Raw genomic sequence first — 14,001 nt, 5'->3', positions numbered from 1 at the left:
GGGGTGGGCAACCCCTGGCACGTGTGCCAAACATGGCATGCCAGTAACTTTTGCTGGCACGCGAAACCCTCTCATAATCTTCCATTTACAATTTTTTTCTTAATATTGACTTTTTTATTTTTCAGATAAATTCAGTGTAGGTGCATCTTAGATAAATAAATAATTTTACATAACAAGTTATCTTAAAGACCATAGACATGGATTGACGAAAGAGGGAAAGAGCAATTTCAATAGTGTCGAAAACAAACTACTGAGGACTTGGAATGCCATTCCAGAGAATTTTTCTGTTTAAAAAACTTTGCAACAGCATTACTCTCCAAGTTTTCATCCACATAATTTGTTCTTGTGAATCTTTGTTCTCAGTGATGAATTTTGTTAATTCTCATAATAGGAGTAGCCTGACGGATGAAAGCAGTAGCTCCTGCATGTCTCTGAAGGTCACGAAATATAAACCTGATGTAAAATCTCTGTAATCAGTGATGCAGTAGCAAAAGTCCCACTGATAATATCAAAAGTTTTCTGTCAGACTATCAGTGTACATGTATACATTAAAAAATAAATGTTTTTTTCATCATATACTGTGTTTTTGTCGCTCGAATGAATTTTATTATTTCTTCAAGGTTCTTCACATATGTACACCTTAAGAGATATCAAGTAGGCGTAACATGTTCTCAAAAAATAAGGGTTGGCACGCAGAAGAATTTTGAGTCAGAGATTTTGCTGATTTTGGCATGCACTCACAAAAAGGTTGCCCACCCCTGCCCTAGAGGATTAGAATGGCTGGCTTTTCAAAGGGAAGCTCCTAGTGTCTCTGGTTAAACAGCCAGCTCCCTTCGGTTGCCTACTAGAGTATTGTTCCTTAAGCGAGTTTTTTAAAGGCTGAAAAGGAGGTGTCCATGTGGCCTTTGCTAGCTCATGACTCTGCTAATCACATTTAAAGAGACTTGCCCATTTTATTGGAAGGAAATTGGAGAGAAGCCTCTGGAAAGCAGAGTCTGTCATTTTGTGGGGAAAGGGTGTTTATTTGATATGTTTTAGGCACTCTTGAGTCCAGAGGTTTCTAGAGGATCTTTGATTCAAGAACCACCAAATTTCCATTGTCATGAAGAATCTAGGACATCAGGCTCATCTTTTCTTCTGAAGATGAAATGTTCACACTGTTGACTTCAATGGAGTTGAAGAAAGGCATTATGGAAATGGCCTCCCTCTGTAAGCCTGCTCAGTCCCAGAAATTCAACCCTGGGTCCCACAACCACCAGTCAGACAGTGTTTATTAGGCACCATGCTCAGGACTTTTGACAGAGGTGATTGGTTTGTTCTTCAGAGTTCCAAAGGCCCCAGAGATGATCTGTGTGTGTTGCCACCGTATGAACAGAGCCCCCAAAGTCATGTGACTCCAGCACAGCACAGCTGACTGGGCTACCAATACAGCCGCCCCCTAGGGAGAAATGATTTCAGTCCTGACCTGGCTGTTGCATCTGCACAGCCTTGCAGCCATAGAGAAAATACTGAGCTCTGGTCTCTGGGGCCCTTGAGGCTAGCCTGGCTGCTCAGAGTAGATAAAAGAGAGCCTTGTGGTTCTAAGACCTCAGGCCACTCCCCCAGAGCTGCTGAGCAACCTCACTTAGACACGTGAGCCTCCTCTCCAATGCCAGTCTTCCAGCTGTTCCCTTGCCCTCCTCCCTTAGTCCAGGGGGGCTGCCACAACAAAATACCACAGACTGAGTAGGTTATCGAGAACAGAAATTTACTTCCCCCTGTTCTGGGGGCTGGAAGTCCCAGAATAAGGTGCCACTGTGCTGCTGTGAGAGCCCTCCTTGCTGTGTCCTCACATGGTGGAAGTAGCGTGGATCTCTCTGGAGACTTTTTGTAAGGTGCTACTCCCATCCCTGAGGGCTCAACCCTCATGACTTAAGCACCTCCCACAGGCCCAACCTCCTAATGTTGTCATCTTTAGGGGTTAAGGTTTCAACGTCAGCCTTTTACAGGGACACAAGCATTCAAACCATAGTACTCCCTTCTGGACAGTGCCCTCCTGACCCAAAAACCCATAAAGCGTGTCCTGCTGTAAGGGACTCTTCTCTTCCTCAGCCCAGTCCAGGCCCTATCCAGTAAAGCTCCTTGTGTATTGCTGCTTCTCTTGGTCAGGTCTTCTTTCTTGATCAACCCCCAGTCATAGGTGAGGCCCATGGTGGTGACCAGGACATAGGAGTGGTCACTGGGTCTACTTCCCTCCAATCAATGCCAAATACCAGCCACACGCACTGGAGACTTGGATGAAGATCTCATGGAAGCGGTCCTGGTACTCTTTGATGACACCTTTCAGCATTTCTGCCTTTGTGATTCACTCTTTTGCAAGACACCTTAGGAGCAGGATGGTGAGCAATGAGCACAGATTTCCCAACAATGGCCTCCTGGTCACACTTGTGTGGGTGATCGCCACAAAGGGCAACTGTGTCCCCGAGGATGAAATCTGGGAAGCCCTGCAGGTCATGGGGGTGCATGATGGGAAGGAACATTGGATCTATGGGCATCCCACGGGGGCTCCTCACCAATTTTTGGCTGCAGGAACAGTACCTGCTGTACCTTCAGGTGGCCAACAGTGATCCGGAACACCACAAGTTCCTGTGGGCTCTCAAGGCCCACGCTGAAACCACCAAGTCGAAAGTCCTTGAATTTTTGTTCAGGGATTATAGAAAAGGGATCCTAGCTCCATCCCATCCCTGTCTGAAGAGGCTATGAGTGGTGAGGAAGAGGGGGCCTGAGCCAAGTTGCACCCGGGCACGTTTCAGGACCATGTCTGGCAGCTTCTCCAGCTGGCCATGATGTGAGGCTAATTCTTCACTCTGCATTTGAGAAGAGGGAAGTCCACGTTTTAGGTTGTGAGGCCCAGGGCAAGTTGCGGGGATAAAGGGTTGTAGCATCTTTGGGTACCCGTGATGATTTAGAAATTTATCCTTGTTTTCTATGGGAATTTTTCACATGTTGTTTCTTTTCATAGAAGGTTTCACAAGCTCTTTATCTGACCTTCAATTCTGAATGATAGTTTTGCTGGGTAAAGTAATCTTGGTTGTAGGTTCTTGGTATTCATCACTTTGAATATTTCTTGCCACTCCCTTCTGGCCTGCATCGTTTCTGTTGAGAAATCAGCTGACAGTCAGATAAAGAGCTTCACAGATAAGAAAAAGCTAAAGGAGTTCATCACCACCAAACCAGTATTATATGAAATGCTGAAAGGTATCCTTTAAGAAGAGGAAGAAGAAGAAAAAGGTAAAGATACAAATTATGAACAACAAATGCACATCTATCAACAAGTGAATCTAAAAATCAAGTGAATAAATAATCTGATGAACAGAATAAACTGGTGAATATGATAGAACCAGGGGCATAGAAGGGGAGTGGACTGACTATTCTCTGGGGGGGGAAGGGGTGTGGGGGTGCGGGAAGAGACTGGACAAAAATCGTACACCTATGGATAAGGACAGTGCGGGGAGGGGGGTAAGGGCAGAGGGTGGGGCGGGAACTGTGTGGAGGGGAGCTATGAGGGGAAAAAGAGGAACAACTGTAATAATCGGAACAATAACGATTTAATTAAAAAATGATAATATTAAAAAAATTAAAATAAAAAAAATAAAAAAAGGTTTCACAAGCTTCAGCATCTCAGTTTGTGAATGACATAGACCAAACCTGTATTTGTACTACCCTGTTCAAAAGTGATCCTGCACCGTACGAGATCCTGTGGGGTCCCAGGGCCCATGCTGAAAGCAGCAAGTTGAAAGTCCTGAAATATTAGCTCAGGGCCAATAGCAAGTATCCCAGTTTCTTCCTATCCCTGTTCGAAGAGGTGGAGAGCAAAGAAGATCAAAGGGTCTTATGGGGTTTCTTCACCAGCTTAGCTGACACTGTGGAAACTGTGGGTTCTAAAGGTTAGCTACTACTAAAGATGCTGAGCAGCAGTAGGGATTTGGGGAGGTGTTGTGGGATTGTGGTTGTCTGTCTACATTTCCCTTGTCCAGTGCAGGTGTTTTCACTTTTAATCCTCACTCATAATAATTCTTCTTCTCTGCCCCTGACACATCCTGGGCGCAACAGCGCCCCCCGCAGAATCGGTCCTGGTACTGCAGCGATCTCTGCAAGGGGTGTGAGCCCCTCCTGGGTGAGGACTTTGGGGTCCACTGGCTTCAGAACAGAGGGCACTACAGCATCCATCTCCTGGTGCTCCTGTCAGCTCTAGGGACCCTGGGTGGGGCTCTCGGCTGAGCATATGCCTCCACCTGCCGGGGAAATCTGGGGAGTTTGAGCCTCGGTCTGAGGGACACAGACTGAAGTCCGCAGAGGGCGGGGGCCCTGGTGTTGGCAGATGCAGGAGGGGAACAGAGACAGGACTTCCAGGCCTTAGATCTGCTCTCTGCCCCTGCTCTCAGGCCCCGGGGACCCCAGAGAGCCAGTCCGGAAGTTCCGCCCACTGACTTGCGCCCGGGAAGTCTGAGAGAGGAGAGCGCCATCTTTGGGAGGCCGGCTTCGGGTCCGTAGAGGGCAGGAGTCCAGGGCTACAGAGTCCAGGTATGACCCTGATGGACGACGGAGGCCCCAGGACCAGGGAGGCCCTCCTGTCAGCACTGAGAGTCCGGTGTGGGGCGTCTTACTGAGAACTACTTCCTGCCCCCCTCGCCCACCTGCTCAGAGACCGGGGGAGGGGCGGCAGGACAGGCGCTGAGGGGAGCCACCTCAGGTCGGCACCAGTGGGCCCAGGCTCTGCCTGGAATCAGGGTGAGGACCAGACGGAGGTCCCGGGGAGCTAGTTCAGCCCCTGCCGGGAGCCCTGGGGAGTGAGGCCCACAGGCCTCCCCTGGGGTCCCGGGGGTGACGGCCTCCGTGTGGGGGTCCGGCCTCCGGGTTCACAGAGCGAGGGTCCCAGGACCTGCAGGCCTCATGGTGAGGCCGTGGGCGGGACAAGGTGACTCTGGGCCCAGAGCAGTCAGTCCCGCGAGCCCCAAGGCTCGGAGTGACCGCAAGCGGCGAGGCCTGACTTCCGGGTCCTCCGGGTCTGAGACCCTCGGGCGGTTCCGTGTCACCGCAGCGTCTCAGGTCGGCAGAGGGGGTCCGGGACCTGCCCGGCGTCAGCGTGGGGACCCTGAGGGAGATTGGGGGGCCTTCACCCCAGAACAGTGTCCATCGGGCAGGCCTCCTGGGGGTGGGGGAGGGGTGAGCTCACGCATTGTGCTTTGTGATTTCTACATTGGGTCTGAGAGACACAGGGGGGGGGGTTGGTAGAAGGAGAAGGGCTTCAGTCATCACAGGGGGGACCCCAGGTCCTGCTGCTGTCAAGTTGAGGACCCTGAGGGAGATTGGGGGCCTGGACCCCATAATCCTCAGACCGAGGAAGCCCAGTGGGCAAGCTGACCACAGGCATAGTTTCCTGACTTCCCCATCCAGGTGCAGTGTAAGGAGCAGCACCACAGGTCAGCTGAGGGAGCACGGAGGTGACCCTGGGCCCCACAATGTAGGGGACCCCATAAAAGTCCTCCTCTGCTACAAGCCATGGGGTGCTCCAGGGGGAATGACCATGTGCGGTGTCCCCTGACTTCAGCAGCAGGTCTGAGCCAGGCTTGGAACTTGATAAAACGTGCAGGGCCTCAGGTCCACAGAGGGGAGGGCAGAGTTGCTGCCCAGAGCCAAGTGGCATCCATGGCTTCACATCCGGGTCAGTGAGCCTGTGGGTTTCAGTGAAAGGAGCAGGGCCTCAGGTAGGCAGAGGGAGGGCCCAGGGCCGGCCGGAGTCAAGGTGAGGACCAGGAGGGAGGAATGAGGGGACCCAGGAACCCCCAACGTAGAGCTCCACAAAAGCTCACTCTCACTCTTTGCCATGGTAGGTGCCGCGAATGCTTTCCAGGTATAATGTTCAGTGAGTTCTGCCCGGAAGTCTGAGAGAGGCGAGGACCAAGTCTGGAGGATTGCTACACGTCCATAGAGGGAAGGAGCCTAGTCCTGCAGAGAGTCCCGGTATGACCCTGAGGGAAGATTGCCCCCCACCACCACCACCACAGAATCCAGCTTTGCCCCTTCTGTCAGCACCCTGAGTCCCAGGAACTGAGCTGACTGGCTGAATACTACTTCCTGCAACCCACCTCCCCACCTTTTTGGAGAATTTGTGAGTCAACCACAAGGTCTGAGGGGAGCCACATCAGGTCAGCAGAGGGAGGGACCCAGGATTTGCCTGGAATCAAGGTGAGGACCAGAGGGAGCGCTGAGAGACCCAGGGCAGAATGGTGAGGCTGTGCCCTCCCCCAGCTTCCTCATTGGAGGACCCAGCTCTTGGTTCTAATGGGAGTGGTCTCAGGCTGGCAAAAGGAGGTGTACAGGTGCTTCTTCATATGTGTGTCAAGACCCTGAAGGAGAACTGAGTCGTCTAGCTCTCAGGTAGAGAAGAAGGAACAAAATTCTGCTCCATCTCCACTGTCAGCCATGGGAGACCCTGGATAGGTTGGCTGCATGTGGCATCCATTGAAAACTGCTTCAGGAGACAGAGAGCGATTAAGACTTTAGTATGAGGTAATGGGAGCAAACTTAGGTGGGCAAGGGACAGTGGCCAGGTACTGCTGGGAATCAATTGAGGACGAGAGGGAGGGCCAAGGAACCATGGAGTCCATCTCCACTCCTCCCATCAGCCCTTATAGTCCCAGGCTTTAGTCACCTAATGTGATGTCCACAGGCTTCCCCTGGGGGGCGGGGGTGTCTCAGAGCAGTGAAGTCTTTGGTCTCTGGGTCCAAGCCTCAAGTCAGCAGAAGGAGGAGCCCAGGACCTCCCAGGGGTCAAAGTAAGAACCATAAGGGAGGACAGAGGAGACCCCCACAGAAGCCTGACCATGCTGTCAGTGGTACAAGACTCTGTGGCAGAATGACCACGTGTGGCATCTCCTGACATCTGCCATGTGGGTCTGAGAGCGACTGGGACTTGGTATCAGGAACAGGGCCTCAGATCGCCGAGGCGTGGTGGCTGGGGGGAGGGGCAGGTTCTGCGGGGCATTAAGGTGAGGACCTTGAGGGTGGATGGAGGACCTAGAACTCCCAAGCAGAGATTGATTCTGTGGCCCTGCACTTGGACTCCAGAGCAGGACAACCACATGAGATATTTCCTGAGTTCTGCCTCAGGAGTCTTCAGGATGTGAAGGCCTTGGTCTGAGGATTGTGGCTTCAGGACAGCAGAGGGCAGCCCTGGCCTGCAGGCTGCATCCTCAGGTTCGGAGAAGGGATAGATCTAGTCTCTGCCAAGAAGAAATCCAGCAGAGGTCTTCAGGTCACTGAGGGGACCCCTTGCACCTCAAACAGAGGGTTCCCACTGAAATCAGCCCTGCCTCTGTCATCCCTGAAGTCCGTAGGCAGGGGTAGCCTCAGGTGGTGCACCCTTCCTTCTGCCTTGGGCTCTCAGGGCAGTGAGGCTTGAGGGCCAATTGCATGTCAGTAGATGGGTCCACATCTGGTCAGCATAGCAGAGTCCAGGATCTGGCAGATCTCAAGAAAAGGTCCATCTGAGAGGGGGGAAGATGTGCAGCTTCCCCACTCCAAAGGGGAGGAACGTTAGTGTCTAGCTTGCCCTGTTCTCAGACCCAGGAAGACCCTGGCAGAAAGGACTGGATGTTGCCAACTCCTGCTATTGCCACATGGACGTGGATGGGGGGATCTTGGGGATGTGAGGACCTCAGTCTCAGAGATAACCTGAGATCAGCAGAGGGACTAGTCCCAGGATCTGCTGGGTGTGCATGTGAAGCCTCAATGTACACCCCCTTCTCAGAAAAGGAGGGTTGATACAAAGACCAGCTGTCCCCAGTCCTCAACCCTGAAAGGAACAACAGTGGACCTAAGTGGCACGCTCCTTACTATCGTGGGTGGGAAAGTGGGGAGTCCTCGGTGAGGCAGGGCCTTTCTATAAGGCGGGGGGAGATAGAGCATCCCAGGTGGGAGGCATGGAGGTGGGGCAGGCCCTGGCAGCAGTGATAATGAATAGCCAAATGGGCACCGGGAATGCAATCAGGACAGAGGGCCCAGTCCCTGCTGCCAGCATTTTGTGATGATGGCAGGGATTCCGCGGGGGTAGGGGGACGTGGAGAGGGAAGATGGTAGCCACCTGAGGCTACCCCTGAAGTTTGTGCAATGTGGTGCCTCCTCATTCTCTTGGGGCTCTCAGGTAGGTGAGGACCTTGGTCTGAGTGGACAAAGTCCGGTCATCTGAGGAGGGGTATCCTCTCAACAGTGAGAAGAGCCCCGGGTCTTGCCAAAGTGAAGATGAGGGCCCCGAGGGAGGAGTGGGTGTACCCCAAGCCCTGAGACAAAAACGGGACACCACAGAAATCCAGCCTGCCCCTACTCTCAGCCCTGGAAACCCTGGGCACGGCTGTCAGTCTAAGACCCTCCTGACTTTTAGATTGGTGGTCTGGGGGAGGGGAAGGCCTTGGTCTGAGGGTCTGGACAGAGGTCGAGTCAGGTTCCCATGAGTTGGCAGGGTGGTTACAGTGCAGAATGAGGGGACCCCTAAAACAAGCATACATGGAGCCCAAGGTCTGCCAAGCCATTTTTGCCAGGAATGGGGAGACCTGGAATTGTGGGTGTACTGGCTCCCCTCACTTCCTCCTCAGTTACCTATGGAGATGAGGCCTTTCCTTTAGGAGGGTAACCTCAGGTCCGCAGATGGAGTCGTTTCAGTTCCTGGACAGTGACAGGGTAAAAGCTTAGTGGGACAGATGGAATCAATAGAGTAAGGTCAGACATTGTTGTTCCTTGGTGACAACTATTAGACTCTGGGCAGGTATGGCCAGATGTGGAGCCACCCCAAGTCCTTCTGGTTAGTCTCAGAAGTGTGTGGTCTTGTTCTGAGAGTTTTGTCTCAGGCCAGCAGAGGGGGAGAAGAAGGCCCTGCCCGTGGACTGGTGAAGACCCTGAGTGAGCATGGAGGGGATCCCCCATCCAGAACAGAGGAGACCCCACAGCACCCAATCCCACCTCACCACACTGTCTTCCCCAGGATCTTGGATTGTGCCAGCTGCACCCTGAGGATCCTTCTCACTTTCTCCTTCAGGATCTTACTGGACAGGTCGCTGAGCAGAGAACCGTGTGAAGCCCGAGAGCACTCCTAAAATAAGAGACCTGTAAGTCACCGTTGTCAGATCTGCCTAAGGTGTTTTTCTCAGCTGAGGCCCCTCACAATCCCTCTCTCTCCCAGGCCTGTGGGTCCCCATTGCCCACCTTCCCACACTCTGTCCCAGCACATGTCATCATGCATCACCATCAGATGAGTGAGTTCTGTAAGCCTGAGGATGACCATCAGGACCCGAGGGAGAACCAGGAACTGGTGGTGGTGCAGCTGTTCGGCCCGGAGGAGGAGGAAGAGGCCATGTCTCCCTCCTCCTATGTCTCTTCCTCCCTCTCAGGACTATTTCAAGACAGCCTGGAGGAGGCAGCTGCTGCTGAGACACCAAGTCTTCCGCATAGTCCCCAGTGTGCCTGCCTTTCCCCCCCTGTCATGGCAGCCCCTCCATGTATCCAACCTGAAGATGAGGGCTCCAGCAGCCCAGATAAGGAGGGGGCAACCAGCAGGGAGGGCTCTGAAGAGGCCGAGTCCTCTCTGCAAGGTGCCCTATGTTTGAAGAAGGCTTACCTGGTGATGTTCCTGCTCCTCAAGTATTGTGCAAAGGAGACGACCACAAAGGCAGAAATGCTGAGTAAGGTCATCAAAGAGCACCAGGACCACTTCCCTGAGATCTTCAGCGCAGCCTCTGAGTGCATGCAGCTGGTCTTTGGCATTGATGTTAAGGAAGTGGACCCCAGAGCCCACACCTATGTCCTGGTCGCCACCTTGGGCCTCACCTATGATGGGATGGTGGGCGATGGGCACAGATTTCCCAACACTGGCCTCCTGGTCACACTTCTGTGGCTTATTGCTGCAGAGGGCGACTGTGCCTCTGAGGAGGAAGTCTGGAAAGCCCTGCATGTCAGGGGGGTGCATGACGGGAAGGAGCATTGGCTCTATGGGGAGCCCAGGGAGCTCCTCACTAATGTTTGGGTGCAGGAAAAGTACCTGGAGTACCGGCAGGTGCCCAACAGCAATCCTGCTCGCTACCAGTTCCTGTGGGGCCCCAGGGCCCACGCTGAGACCACCAAGTTGAAAGTCCTGGAGTTTTTGCTCAGGGTTTATAGAAGGGATCCCACTTCCAATCTATCCCTGTCCGAAGAGGCTCTGAGTGGTGAGGAAGAGGGGACCTGAGTCAAGTTACACCCTAGCACATTTCAGGCCCCTGTCTGGCAGCTTCTCCTGCTGGACATGATGTGAGGCTAGTTCTTTCCTCTGCTTTTGAGAAGAGGGCAGTCAGTGTTCTAGGTCGTGAGTTCTAGGGCGAGTTGCGGGAATAAGGGCTGTGGCATCTTTGGGTTCCTGGGATGATTTAGAAATGTATCCTTGATTCCTTTAGGAATTTTCAATTGTTCTTTTTCATAGAAAATTTCATAAGCTTCAGCGTTTAAGTGTATGAAAGACATTGGTCACACATGTATTTGTACTTTTCCAGTTCAAGAGTAATAGATTTGCTGCCCTAGCCATATTTTCTCAGTGGTTGGAGTGTGGCCATAAGAATGAAGGGTCTCGGGTTCATTTCCAGTCAAGGGCATATACCTACGATGTGGGAGGCAATCAATGGATGTGTCTCTCTCACATTGACGTTTCTCTCTGTGTATCTCCCCCTCCCTTCCACTCTCTGTAAAAATCAATGGGTGACAAATATCCTCCTGTGAGAATTAACAACAACAACAAAAAAGGAGTAAGAGATTTGCTACTGTGTAACACAAAGTGGAACACCTTTCAGCTTAGTTTGTGATCCCAAACTAGATGACATGGTATCAGAACAGGATTTCCTTGGACATGTGAAAGAATTCAGCGGTGCAATCGATGGAGTCACGAAATAGAAAAATAAAAGCAAAAGGTTGTTGATTCTTGCTTCTTATCCCTTCTCATCTGTCTTTTTATGAGACAAATTTACATAAGGATCCTTGGGTTTGCTTGGATCACCCCTGCTCAGTGATTCATTTATTCCCCAGACATTGACTGATCCTGTGCCCACTGAAAGAGCAGGGCACACCCACCCACAGGATGATAGTGTAGGTGCTGAAGTCTTATAAGGAAGGGGGTGAGGTGTCCCCTAAGTCGTACAGAAGAAGCAAAAGAAGGGGAGAGGTAGTGGGACTCGAGGGGACAGCACGCAAGTGTAAATGGCCTCAGCCAGGGCAGTTTGGTGTTTGGGAAACAATGATTCCCTCTGTGGACGTTGATTGTGATGAACCTGAGTGGTGGCAGCAGCCAGACTCTCAGATGTTGTGCCAGGCACCCCTTTTCATGCCCTGGGGTAGCCAGAGCTGACTCCATTTCATTACATTACCTTTCATGTAACTTGGGCAATTCTAAGCAATGTATAGATTTTTGTTGGGAGTAAAATGAATGAAAATAATGGTTTGGATGGAAGAGCAGCTGTTGGGGACGGACAGAGTTGGTCTTTGACTCAATTTCATCGAACTTTAAATTACATCCAGCTGGGAAAGGCTCCCCCACCCCTAAATTTTAAAATGTATCCTGCAAGAAGGAAGTAACATTTACTGAGCTTTATTTACAAAGCCGAGTTTTTGTCTAATTTTTTTTATTATGTAAGATTTTATTGGGGTGACATGAGTTGACATGAACATATAGGTTACATGTGTGGCTTCGAATTTACAAAATCTGTATATAAGACCATGTGCCCACCACCCAAAGTCAAATCTTCTCCTGTCACCTGATATTGCAACCCCTTTCTTCCTCCACCCCCCTCCCTCTGGCAACCACCACACTGCTGTTTGTGTACATAACTTTCACTTTTATATCCCACATATGAGTTAAATCATATAGTTCCTTAGATTTCTCCGTTTGACTTATTTAACATCACATAATGTTCTCATGGTCCATCCATTTCTTTGGCTAGTTTAGTATTGCATATCGTACTGAGCTACATGCTCCCTGAGATGTAGTAGATAACAACAAGAACAACAACAAGAACCCTTCCAGAGTAGAGGATAGTAGGGCTTGGGGTAATATAATATTAAAAATAACTGCCATTCATCACAGTTCCTATCTCCACTGGGCACTGTGGGAGGTGCTTTACAAACACTCCATACATTCCTGCAGTCCTGCGAGACAGGGCTTATCAAATCCACCTACTTCACAGATGAAGAACCTGGGGCTCTTAGGGAGAGCTAATGTCCCAGGATCACATAGCTAGTAAGTGACAGGCAGAGATTGGATCACTGGTCTGAATTCCTCTAAAGTCCACACTGTTCCCACCCATCCCAGACTGTGCCTGACCTTCTGACTCATAAATCATTTTTCTTCTCAGTACTACATGATGTCTCTCAGGCAATAAAAAGAGGGACCCTGGGGCCAAGGCACTAAAAGCAGGCCTAAGGAAAGAAGGTGACAGTGCGAATCAAACACAATCTGGGTATCGTCTGTGGCCTTTATTTACCAAGGTTCCTCCTGCCCACGTCCCAGGGTCCCTTGAGAGCTGAGATGCTGGCATTTCTGTCTAGTCCATGCATTTTTCCACATGACAGCACCCTTCCCCTGGGCTCCCCCTGTGTGCCCTCCTGTCCATCCCTGGATTCTGGCCTGTTGACCAGCTTCTCACTGTTGCCTCCTCTGAAGGCTGTGGCCACTCACAGTGGAACAGCCCCAAACCTCCTACCCGCTCTACACCCCCACCGCACCCAGCTTAGAACATTTCTACTCCCTGCTGAAGTACTGATCATCCATCCTTCACCCTGGAACTGCGCTGATGGAAAAATCTCTTTGAATTTGAACAGTGACCTTTAGATACTCGGACATCCTGCTGGATGTCTTCAGCACATTCTTACCATGCTTTCCAAATGAATCAATGAGTACAGTATGATTGGGCCCATAATCTACCAATTTGGGGATGTCAGCCTGAAGTTAGAAAGAAGGTTTGTTAGAATACCTGCTGTTTACAGCAAGAGTTTAATGGGGTGTCTTATTTGAAACTAGCCACTGAACACATACACAGATGAATCAGCTTACCTAGGGGGTCAAATCCCAATGCCTCCTTCATAAGTGGTAGATGCAGGAAGACCATGGAAATCAATGTGGAGCAAACATCTACAGAGGCTAAATTCCCCCAAACTTGGAGCCCCTTTGTAGGTGAAAAATGGCTTCTATGTAGACATGCTCATCCTAATTACAAATTAAAAAAATAATTATCTTTCCCCCCCACTATTTCATGTCGGTGTGTCTGTATCACACGAAAATAAACACTTTCAGTGTACCTGATGGCACCTGGTATGTTCAGTCATGTAGAGGGCAGCAGACACAAGATTTTGGTCATGCATCAAAAGGAAAGAGATAATTCTCAGGAAACTGAGTTTATATAGGTTATCTCAAAGGGAAGTGTAGAAAAGTGTTATTGAGTGAAGATGGCAAACCCACTCAACTGATATTTACAGGATCCTATGAAAATTACACGTGATCCTGCATTTGAAATCTCCTGTCACATGGTAGTCATTGAAAAAGTTGGGGAATTTAAGGCAAATTTGACCTTCTCAGAAATTCCTCCAAGAAATGGAGGTTATTGTCCTAACAAATTATAACTGTTCTTTTAGCACCTAATATGTAACAGTGTATGGGAGAGATTACAAGGTCTCGTCCACTTTTTGTCTTCCTCTCCTTTGTGGGCGTATGGGAAAACTACATTGCCAGTTCACTTGTTGCTAGGAAGTGTCATCTACCTGTTGTCACTGAGAGCTGATCAGAAATAGTGTCACATCCAGACATCCGGGAGCCAGTATGACAGTTCCAGACTTCCTATTTCATTCAACAGCAAGCATAGCATCCCCGTGTTGAGATGGTGGGACTACCATCTTGAATTATCCCAGATCCCTGAGTCACCCGATAGAGGAGATCTCCTGCCCAGCTGAATC

At 50.5% G+C, this 14,001-nt stretch overlaps 1 protein-coding gene across 1 annotated transcript; it reads left to right on the top strand.

Annotated features, from left to right (window-relative positions):
• The first annotated feature begins 9,271 nt into the window (after positions 1-9,271).
• On the top strand, positions 9,272-10,258 carry LOC102431661 (melanoma-associated antigen 4-like). The gene has a single exon (XM_006087792.1). The coding sequence runs from the start codon at positions 9,272-9,274 to the stop codon at positions 10,256-10,258; it is 987 nt and encodes a 328-aa protein (XP_006087854.1).
• Positions 10,259-14,001: the final 3,743 nt, after the last annotated feature.

Source organism: Myotis lucifugus, unplaced genomic scaffold (genome assembly GCF_000147115.1).
Source record: "Myotis lucifugus unplaced genomic scaffold, Myoluc2.0 scaffold_40, whole genome shotgun sequence".
Lineage (NCBI taxonomy): Eukaryota > Metazoa > Chordata > Mammalia > Chiroptera > Vespertilionidae > Myotis > Myotis lucifugus.
Note: the sequence above shows the minus strand (reverse complement) of the source record. Positions and strands in the feature narration are given on the sequence as shown.

Coding starts and splice junctions, on each gene's coding strand:
- LOC102431661 (XM_006087792.1), top strand. CDS start 9,272: ATGCATCACCATCAGATGAGTGAGTTCTGTAAGCCTGAGGATGACCAT.